We start from the raw sequence: 11,494 nt of genomic DNA on the forward strand, positions 1-11,494 counted from the left end.
ATAATGAGAATAGTGCTCAGTTTTAGCCTTCCATCATTGCAATGTTTATAATTTCAGCTGTTTGAATGATTTCTTGCTTACTCCTTTTTCTGTTGTCATGCACTCCAAGGGATCTATATTGAGCTAGTGAAGTACAATAAGCTCAGAAAGTGTATACCTTGAATTCAGTTTTCTAATGTCTGTGCTAGAATTTTTGTCTTAGCTCTAGTCCCTGAATATCCTTATACTAGGGAGAACATGCAGTTGTTCTTAGCTTGGGAACCGAGTGCCTCATGCAGTGCAACCAATTTCTTCATTCTTCTCAGGTCACCTTTCATCCCTCTGGGTGGCAGGGACCACCTCATGGCCAGCATACAGCCATTGTGTTATGTGTATGCACCATTGGAAGTCCTGCCGGGCACACAGAATTAATTGTGTGGTTCTTGGGGTTGCAGCAATGGCCTGTCTATGTTGTAATGGAGCTTAGCACTGAATCAAGCCCTCTCATTTACTGAATCAATTCAAAGGAGTGCATCAACATGATGCTCTCACGGTACGCTGTGTTGCTAAGCATATGGTCTGTAAGTTATCAGCTGGAGCCATCTTTAAGACGTGTGGCGTTGTTCCTAGACACAGGCACTGCAGTGAGCAAGGGAAGACCACACGTTCAATTTTTTAAGGGAAAGTCTTTCTTGTGTAGACTATTTGTATAAGCGTTCGTATAGTTAGGGGATATCGTAACCAGAAGAAGCTACTGGCTGCAAAAGAAGAAGTCATTGCGGTGGAAGGCTGTGATAATCTCCTAAAATCTAACAGAAACTTATGGAAGCAGGCTGTAACAGATCCAACTCCTTACCTATGCATTCTGAATGAATTGCACAGGCAGGAAAAAAGCCTCTAAACACATGCTACATTTTGCTGCACAGATCTCTGATAAAAATAGCAGTGGGTCAGGGACTCTCTCCTTGCACCAATGTTCTAACCTATTGAGAAGCAGATTGGGGGTGGTATTCAACTTAGTTTTACCCTGAGTACATCCACTGTTCCACTGTAGTTAGTGAACATGACTAAGGCCCACTGATTTCAATAAGTGTACCCTTCATTGAATACCACCCTGGACACCTTCCTCAAAGCACACTTTCTCTGCAAAGCTTTTTGGCACAAGTCCGTAGTCCTCGTGGCATTCTCTAACTATGCCTAAGTATGTGCAACTGAACATACCTGTTTATCCCTGTCTCCATTTCCCTCCTCTTCCTCTGGGTCATATTACAGATTGCATGCCCCTCAGGGCAGGATCCTGTGCTCCTGTTCTCTGTAAAGCACTATGCACTTTGATCCTGCTCTGTAAGTAATGCATCGGGCAGGATTCACCTAAGAAGCCACGTCAGCACAAGCCCTGTTCGAGGACTTCTGCTTGTGCAATGGGGCCTTCCCCTCTTCTTCTCCCTCATTTATAAAACATGGAGTCCTCATGTTCAGTCAGTATGTCTACCTTGGGCTGCTGGCAAATTGGATGGTGATAATAGTTACCTTTTGACAAAATAAAACATTTTTACTTTGTTACTAGGTGAGATACGAAGCCATCAAGATTCCAAAATGGCTTCCATTTTCAGAGATGCACTCAGTAGATTACTATTCCTCTTATACAAAGAACTGCACAGAGAAATTTACGGAGAAAGAAATCAGAGATATCCGAGCACATTATTATGCCATGTGTGCAGAAACGGATGCAATGCTTGGTAAGTGATGTCCTGATTATCTTACTAATATCATAATGTATTTCTTAATACTATTACTGCACAGATAGTTTTCTTCCCTGATTCTAGCCATGTAGAGGCTAGAGTCCTAATTTGTATTATTAATAATACATAATTATGTATTATGCAGCCTATATATTTTTCATAGCTAAGCTTCACATAAAAATATTTTTTTCCAGAAAGTAACAACTAGATGTTTTCTGCTGGGGTTTCTTTAATCTATTATTTAATAAAACCTCTATCATACTCAGCCTACAAGGTTAGAATCTGATCCATGAAGAAAACAATATGTGTCAGTTCATGTATTAAGGACTATGGTAATGTCATTTCAATTGCAGAGGCCAGGATTAGGACCAGCCCACCCATGAGGTAGGTTGAAGCAGCTGCCTCAGGCAGCAGAATCCTGCGGGGCGGTTCCCCCAGGGGCGTAGCAGGGGGGGCGGGCCGCCCCGGGTTCCAGGGGAGGGTGGGGTGACACTTTGGCCGCGCCCCGCTGGACGGGCCCCAAATGGGGGCATGCCGCCTTTTCCCCCTTCCAGCGGCTTCTTTTCGGCCAGGGGTTGCCCAGCGAGGATGTGTCATGCCAGCGACAAGCGTGACACCCCTCCTTGCTGGCCCGCCCCTCACGCCGAAAGAAGCGACAGAAACGGGAGGAAAAAGCTGCTTCCTTTTTTCTCCCCTTTCAGCTGCTTCTTTCTGCGCTGGCTGGGCTGCAGAGTCACAGCCCAACTAGCGCCGAAAGAGAAAGTGGGCGGGGAAGCAAAGCCGGCACTTAAACGTGCCGCTTCGCTTCCTTTTTTCCTCCCCTTTCGGCGCTGAAAGAAGCCGAAAGCGAAGGGGGGGGAGCAAAGCGGGCGCTCTCAAGCGCCTGCTAAGTTCCTTTCTTTTTTCCTGGGGGCGTGGCGTCGCGCTGTGAACGTGCGTCATGACACACGCACATGTCACGATGCCCCGCCCCCAGGGGTGCCTCTTGGCTTCCCGCCCCTGGCAGCCAAGGGGCTAGGAACGCCCCTGGTTCCCCCACCCCTGCCACCACTGCTGGGGTTGCACAGCTGCAGTGGCAGCTGCATCTTCTTCCAGCAAGATCTCACTGAACTCTAGCAAGATCTCGCCAGAGGAAGGTACAGCTGCGCAGAAGGGTAGCCACCTCCTTGTTTTGCCTCGGGTGGCAAAATGCAAGAGGCTGTCCCTGGCCGGGACACAATCTCAGGAGTGTACACAGCAATCTTAATGTAATTCTGACAGGAGTCATTGGAGGGAATGTAATGAATCAGGTGTATTTGTTCTCTGTAGCTTAATACATGTAGGACATGTACTTTATGGAAATATATATTCTGAGATGGCTGTCCTGGGGAAGAGGTTGGAAATGAAGGGATATTCAGGCACATCAATTCTGACACTGTAGCATTTTTATATTGTTATTGCCAGAAGAGCAGAAAGATTGTCAAGGAACATCTACTGAAACTGAAGTGAGGTGGAGTGAGGAATCCTCTCTCAGTTATTAAATCTTCTTTTTATATGTTGGCTTCACATCTGGAATGCAGTTCCCATCTGCTGCAGAATTTGGCATTCTGATAATTCCAGCTTTAATTCCTAAAAGCCTAAGTGTAATGAGAGAGATGGAGAACAGAAGCGAGAAGGAGCTTAGGTCAAGTGTTTTCTTTGGGTAGAATTTTGGTGCCTTGCTGTCTGCTTGATAATATATGGGCAGTATGGAAAATCTCAATGATTTGGGCTTACTGATCAGTTATTACAATCCTTGCTAGTAGTTGTAAGTTCTTTGAAAACCCTTAGTGTAGAAATTCAGGAGAAATTTGACAGTTTCATACATGATAATAAACACTTTGGGTGAAGTCAAGAGAACAATGATGAACCCAGATATTGACAACTCCAATCCTAGGTACACTTACTCAGAAGCAAGTCCCAATGTGTTCACTGGAGCTTACACCCAAATAAGTATGCATGCGCATAGCCAGGATTTTTTGTTGTGTGTGTGGGGGGGGGTGGCAGAACCTCAGTTTGCTATGTATTTTATTGATTTTTATTTATTTAGGGGGGTAGCTGCCCCTCCCTGCCTCCCCAACTACGCCCATGTAAGTATATATAGGATTGTGACCTAAATCTTGTATCTGAGCTTGTGCACCACTTTAAATGGGATTCAGACTCATCACTGAACATTCAGTGCAGTTTTTAAAACTCTTGCAAGTTTCAGACTATTGAAGCATACATTGAGATCTATATGGCAGACATAAATGTGAGCTTCTAAAAGTGGATAACTGTGGGTGTTTAGCAACAGATTAGCAAAATGCAGCATTTCGGATGGAGTTTTCTGGAAGTATGGAAGCCACAGTTGTGCATGCTGATATATAGCTGTGGAAGAAACTTATTCAGAGTTCTCAAGGAGAAAATAAACTGCCCCTCATGATCTCCCATAATCAGCTTCTCTCCATCCTCCCAGAGGACTTTTCTTAGGAATCCTTGAAACAGCAATGGCTTCTTTATAAATGAGAACACAGGCAACGTGATCTAGTGCTTTCATTGTACTGGCAGAAGAGCTACCTCCTTGTGACATCTAAAAACTATTTTTATGCATGTAAATGTTTAATGAATATTTTGCATATTAACCCTCCCTTATATTTTGTTGCAGGCGAGATAATTTCTGCTCTAAATGACACAGGACTACTCAGAAGGACTCTTGTCGTATTCACTGCAGATCACGGAGAGCTTGCCATGGAACACAGGCAGTTTTACAAAATGAGCATGTATGAAGCAAGCTCCCATGTTCCTCTCCTTATAATGGGACCGAATATTAAGCTGCAGTTCATCCCCAGTGTGGTATCCCTTGTGGATATCTACCCTACCATGCTCGGTAAGCAATATTTCTGTTGGAATAGCAAGCTCACTTCACATGACCGGCAGGGATAAAAAATATTTTAAACCATCCCCTTTGCTAACGTATGATTGCAGGAGATGGCTTAAAAGCACGGGTGGCTCACTTGGGACTGTCTAGCAGTTGCTGGACTACAGCTCCCATCATCCCTTACCTTTGGTCATGCTGGTTGAGGCCGGTGGGAGTTGGAGTCCAAGAATGTCTGGAAGATCACAGGTTAGCCACCCCTGGTGTCACTACTGTCAGATGACTTCCCCAACATGCCTACACCGTGTTGTGATTTACTGCTCAGCTTGCAAAGAAGGGACATTTAAAGGATCTGACACTGATCAATAAAGCCAAAATTTGGAGATGCCCCAGTCAGTTTCACCTCCTTTGACTTAACGTTAGTGTATATGAATAGTGTATTTTTGTCCACATGCGCACCGAGGCTACTCTGTTTCATGCACACATCGCCAGAATGATACTTGCACTGTTCTGCACAGATATAAGAATCACACTTAAAAAATAAATAAATAGCGTGCTCAAAGGACATGTAACGGGTTATATATTTAGGCAGGTGGGCGTGAAATTTCAGCAGATCCCCAGTCATTTCCAAAATGAGATATTACTGAATGTTTTAATAATGGGGAATTTTTTTAAAAAAAACAAAAAACCTGAATGAAATAATGAGGCTCTCAAAATCCTTCTGGAATGTGGAAAATAATGTATTCTGCCTTATTTCCGTTTCTGTGTCAAAAGTGTCCCATTTGCGGGAAGGATGAGAAATATTTCCTGGAGAAAAGAAACCCTTTTAAATGTGGGAATATTTGCCTTTTCCCAGTCATGTTTGTTGCTGTTGGTTGTTCTGTCTGCTTGATTTCCTTCCCACCAAATTTCTGAGTACTGCTTCTTCTTAGACTAATCAAACAGGCAATCCTAGACTAATCATAGGCCACATAGTGACCTGAATGTTGTCAAGATGCTAAGAAACTTGTTAGATTTAGCTATGTGACATGGCTGAGGACAAGAAATCAATGTGAAACTGGGGTCATTGCTACCTGGATCAGTGACATGAGTTGTCCCACCTATTATCATCATCATCTTTGATTTATTCATTGCCCTCTGAAAAACCATTAACACATAAGAGTATTAACAACACTTAAAAACACCGAAACAGCAAATACATTAAAAACAGTACTGAAACCCTAGCAAAGTAGACACCCACAGTAAAGAACAATTTATCTAACTGGGAAAGTTTGTCAGAAGAAAAATGTATTCAATTGTCTAGGGCTCATTAAGTAAATAGGATGATCTTGTAATATTGCATAGCCAATTTGATTTTACTGAGAGAAACAAAGCTTATTCACTTACCCTGGCATTGTCTGAAGGCACATGGTACAACAACCTTTCTGATGCAAAGCAGGTCTGGTTAATGCTTTGATAGTAACCCCATGTGCCACCTTAAGTTTTATGGAAGTGCAGCAGCATAAAATTAATGAGTGTGAGGATGATTTTTCCTGGGCCGGTCACATGGGTGATCCTAACCAATTGGGAATCACATTGTGAACATGATAAGATGGCCACGCTTCATAGTTAACAGTATTTGACATGACAGTATTACGGAGGGGAAATTGGGTCAATTCAGAGTGAGGGCAAAGCCTTCTGAATAGGTAAACTCTTATGAAGGAATCACTGAAAGGTCGCCAAGAAGTTGGGGATTTCTACACTGCTGGAAAATAGTTAGTACTTTCAGTTCAAACCCTATATTCTAACTAGAAACTTTAGTTTAACATTACTAATCAATGAGTCACACAGTCTCTTAATCAAATCTCAGCCCCTACCTTCTTGTTCCAACTGTCTTAATTTCCCCCTCTCTCTTCATGAAGTTTGTATTTTTAAATCACCGTCCTTCCTGTGCTCTCATTCTCCATATGTTCTCTCCTGGTTCTTCCTTCCTGTAGTCAGAATATTAAAAAACCAAAAGAAAAACACAAAAATAAAAATGATTAATTTATTTAGGTGAGTAACAAACAAATTTAATGTTATTTTCTCAGACACTCTGACTGATGAAGTAAGCTCTGACCTTATCTGTAGATAGGAATATAGTCTCTGTCTCTGTGCCTTACCATATTATTTTAGTTCTTTTCTGTACATGTGTGTGTCACATCTTAACAATTTCCCTTAAAAGTGTGGTTTTGTATCCAACACGGCACAAACAGACTTTTATTCCTGCAGCAGATTTTGCCATCCTGTATTTCTCTTTGCAGTACACCACAGGACCCCCCCCCCAAAAAATATAATTCACTCCATAGGGTTCCTCAGCCCTCTGAAGCATGTTTTTGAGGATATGCAGGGATGAAAAGGGACAGGAAGTTCCATTGCACAATTGGATGTCTGTTCCATTTGTGCAGTGACAGCACTGGATGCAACCTATGGTGTTGTACTTCCATCTTAAGGGTTATTTAAATTAGGCAGATGGGAGGGGCTTCAGGGAGAAGGAAGGAATAGTCTTACTTGTGCGAACAGTCAAAACAAAATAAAAAATAAAAATTCCTTCCAGTAGCACCTTAGAGACCAACTAAGTTTGTTCTTGGTATGAGCTTTCGTGTGCATGCACACTTCTTCAGATACACAAAAGCTCATACTAACAAAAAACTCAGTTGGTCTCTAAGGTGCTACGGGAAAGAATTTTTATATTTTTTATTTTGTTTTGACTATGGCAGACCAACACGGCTACCTACCTGTAACTTGTGCAAACAGGACACTGCAATTAGATACCACCCTTAGTTCAGAAAGATCTTAGGTTTAATTTCACTGACTTAAAAATCCTCTCTCTCTTTTGCACCGCATATGAGTTGTTTAAAAGTAACAAATAAACTGCTAATGGTTAGAACAGAACTGAAGTTTAGTGGAAATAATTTCCCTAGGTAGCTAGTATTAATTTTGCAGTAAGAAAATGTAAGAGGCATCTTGGACTTAATATAAATGCAAAGATAAGAGGATCAGAAATATCACTATAAGGGGCAAAGGGCAAGTAGCAATGGTTGACATAGTATATACCGGTAATTTATTTCCTTGTTGGTTTTATATATTTCTGCGTTTTCTTTTAATTATGCTTAATTCTTTTTAAATATGTAAATACCAAATTTTAAAAATAAATTGACTTAAGTCACAATTTCAATTTCAGACGTTGCTGGAATACCTATACCAAAAAATCTCAGTGGATATTCACTGATGCCCCTGGTATTGAAAGAGGCAGATGATAAAGTCCCAACTAAAAAGCAACATCCTGCTTGGATTCTGAGTGAATTCCATGGCTGCAATGTGAATTCTTCGACCTACATGCTGAGAACTAACAGATGGAAATACATAGCATACTCGGATGGTCGTTCAGTTTTCTCCTCAGCTGTTTGGTACGTTTGCTACTTGATTAATGTACAGTCTGGTCCTCTGTTCTGGTCCGCACGAGTATGATAGGGAGGCGCAAATCAGTGTTGCATTAGCACAACTGTGTAGCTCCTGTCTTGAAGCAACACAAACTACCAGACCTATGATTAATTGTTGCTGCATCATGTCTTGTGTGGTTCACCAGAAGAGCAGAGAAGCAGTGTAATAAAGTAGTAGTGATAGTAATTAGCATCCCATTCTTCATAAGGATCAGCACCCTCCTTTGCAACAATGCAAGTTTGTACAAACAAAAATGACAGTTAGATCAAAACACAGTTCTGCAGTCAATGCACTGCACTGTTGGAAACAGCAAAAGTACAGTCTGAGAACACTAGAATCACTGGCCAAAGCCTGAGACAGGTAGGACAGTTGTCTCTTTAATGTCTCTACTGTGCATAGCCCAGTCTGCTTAAACCCATAAACCTGGGTTTGAATTTGACCACTGAACTATGGTTCCATCCTCTCAGATTGGACAATGTGGTCAGATGTCTAAGCACCCAAAGAGGTTAAGGTCCGAAAAGGTGGCATGCTGTAGTCTAGGCCAAATCATCAAGGGAGCAACTCCCCTATTAGGAGTAACAACATTTGAGGGTTTGGGGGGTTGGTTTGTTTGTTTGTTAAAGGTGAGTAAAGTGGCACGTGAGAGAGGTATATAAAAGCATGCATAGTGTTAAGAAAGTGGAGGACGTTTTTCTTCCTCTCATAAAACTAGAACTTGGGACCATCCACTAAAGCTGAATGGTGAGAGTTTTGAGGGGAGGGAAAGGAGTATTTTGCCACGCAGCACATAGTTAATGGAATTTGTTACTGTGAGGTGTAGTGATGGCTGCCAACTCAGGTGGCTTTAAAAGGGGATTCGAAAGGAAGACAAAGCTATGTACCACCTCCAGTATCTAACACAGCATGGTCCTTCAGATGAAAGAGTTTCCCTTCTCCTGCTCCGTACTGGCTGGCAGGGGGCTTTCCTAGCCCAACCTACACTAGGGTGGTGTAGCCATTAGGGTGTTGGACTAAGATGTGGGAGACCAGGGTTCAAATCCCTTCTCAGATAGGAATCTTGCTGAGTGACCTTGGGCCAGGCACCATCTCTTAATCTCACCTACTTCACAGCTTTGTTGTGAGGATAATATGGAGATGGAGAGCCATGTACACCACCTTGAGCTCCTTAGAGGAAAGCTGAGGTATAAAAAGCAAAATAATAAAAATAAAATGAATAGTGCAGATTGAAATTGGGACCTTCTGCATGCCAAACAAATGCTCCAGTGCTGCGCTACTGTTTTTTTTCAAGTTCAGGCTCATTAATTTGTCTTAATCGTTCTTTGTTGCAGATCTCTCTGCCGATCCCGATGAACTAACAAATGTAGCAACCAAGTTTCCAGAGATCACACAGTATTTGAACAAAAAACTCTACTCCATCGTTGATTATCCCAAAGTCTCTGCCTCTGTTGAACAGTACAACAAACAGGAGTTTATCAACTGGAAACAAAGTTTAGGACAAAACTATTCTGATACCGTAGCTAACCTCAGGTGGCACCAGAACTGGAAGAAGGACCCAAAGAAGTACGAGGATGCAATTGATAGATGGATTAAAGAGAAGACAAATCTGTGAAATGTCTGCAGAAAGTGAGAATGGACAATCTGCTCCTGAATGTAAAGAGGCAGTGCGGGTGCAATAAGCAGTTACCTCTTACTGCAACAGATACTGAAATGGGACATGGGATCAGATGCTATCCTCCAGTCCCTCCCGTTTCCCGACACAAATGTACTCTGCTAAGCTATAAATACTAGCTAGCCCCAGTTGCCTGTTAACCAGGATTTGCTAGCCAGCTTCAGAATCTGATTTCAACTCTGGTTAAGAATCCCTGCTAAGTGACCTGTGATTAACATGGATGTTGATATAATGGCCTTATTGGGACATAATGTTAAATTATGGTTGACAGCATGAGCCTTGTCTGCACTTCCCATCTCCCTTCTCCTCTGGCACAGCCACAAAGGGGATATCAAAATATTTTCCTTCCATTTTTAACCAGAGTTTACCATTATGTTCAAACCCCAGTAAACCATGCTTAGTCTCAACTATGGTTCAGAGAAACCAACCAACTTCAAGCTGCATTTTGTGAATGTGATGCCACACTGGGCCCTGCCAAGACTTGGAAAGTATTCTGCCAGCAAAGCCCCTGAGCAAAGGATACCCTAGAGAGCAAATGGAAACCACCACCCCTCCACAATCTCTAGCACTGATAAGAAGCCCTTAACATCTAGGGAAAATCTCACCATGCCTGTATCCAGAGGTTGCTCTAGAAGGACTCTTGAGGTGGGTTCCCAACTCATCCCCCTTTCAGAGGGGGAGAACGAACCATCTCCCAGCCCCAGAGAGCATAGAGCCCAGAAAGTCTAGGTTTGGGCTGGGCATCTACCTACTAAGAGTCCAAAATTATAGAGCTACTCATAGTAAGGGGTCTTGGGTGAAGTGTGGGAGACCAGACTATAGAAGCTGCTGGAACAGCACATATTGAAATCTAGCAACTCTTGTGAACCACCTTGTCTATTCTGCCCTGCCTTTTGACTGATGGCCTCTACTTAGATCCTGCCTTTAGAGCTAGGCTTGTTGATGGACTGCTTTTATTGTGCTTTGACACGGACTACACCTTGATTTCAGTCTGCTTTCACCTGGTTGCAGGAGCAGACAGGGCTACCCCAGCCTCTGCCTAAGAACTAAGCCCTGACATGGTTGGAGCAGGACCATTTGCTTGTTTCCCTAAACCTTAATCAGAGTTTTGGGTTTGGACAAAGCAATAAAAAGCAGTCAACTGAAAACAGAAGCAAAAGTTGCTTATTACATCTGCACTAGCCCCAAGACTATACTTTTTCAGGTGGGAAAGTACCGGTATATACTGTAGTGGCTAGGACTTAGCTGTGAATTAGGAATTCTCAGGTTTCAATCTTGTCACTGCCATGAACTTACTAGGTGCCTTACACAAGCCACTCTTTCTCCGCTGTTGCGTGCAATATGGGGAATAATCGGTGGCTTGCCATACAGTGTTTTAAGGATAACAATTAGATGCATGTAAAACACTCTGAAAGCACTATACGCATTTGTATTACTATACAGTGGTACCCCGCTAGACGAATGCCTCGCTAGACGAAAAACTCGCTAGACGAAAGCATTCGTCTAGCGGGAGGCAGCCCCGCTAGACGAAAAAGTCTATGGGGCTGCCTCGCAAGACGAAAAAATTTCGTCTTTTTTTTTTTTCGTTTTGCGGAGCGCGGCTCCCATTGCCGCTCCGCAAGACGAAAACCCCGCTAGAAAAATTTTCGCGGGACGAATTATTTTCGTCTAGCGGGGCACCACTGTACTTGGAATAGCAAGTATAGTATTTGCAGTGCCCTAACTGGAGTTGCTAACCTTTGGGCTTCCATATGTTATTGAACACCACAT

General features: G+C 42.7%; 1 protein-coding gene across 1 annotated transcript; it reads left to right on the top strand.

Annotated features, from left to right (window-relative positions):
- Positions 1–1,430: 1,430 nt before the first annotated feature.
- LOC117055093 (arylsulfatase K-like) lies at positions 1,431–10,465 on the top strand. The gene is given in 5 exon segments (XM_033164444.1): positions 1,431–1,718; positions 4,384–4,605; positions 7,796–8,004; positions 8,006–8,021; positions 9,384–10,465. Coding segments are annotated over 5 exon segments (852 nt in total). The 5' UTR covers positions 1,431–1,594; the 3' UTR covers positions 9,665–10,465.
- The last annotated feature ends 1,029 nt before the right edge of the window (positions 10,466–11,494 follow it).

The sequence above is a fragment of the Lacerta agilis genome, chromosome 11 (genome assembly GCF_009819535.1).
Source record: "Lacerta agilis isolate rLacAgi1 chromosome 11, rLacAgi1.pri, whole genome shotgun sequence".
Lineage (NCBI taxonomy): Eukaryota > Metazoa > Chordata > Lepidosauria > Squamata > Lacertidae > Lacerta > Lacerta agilis.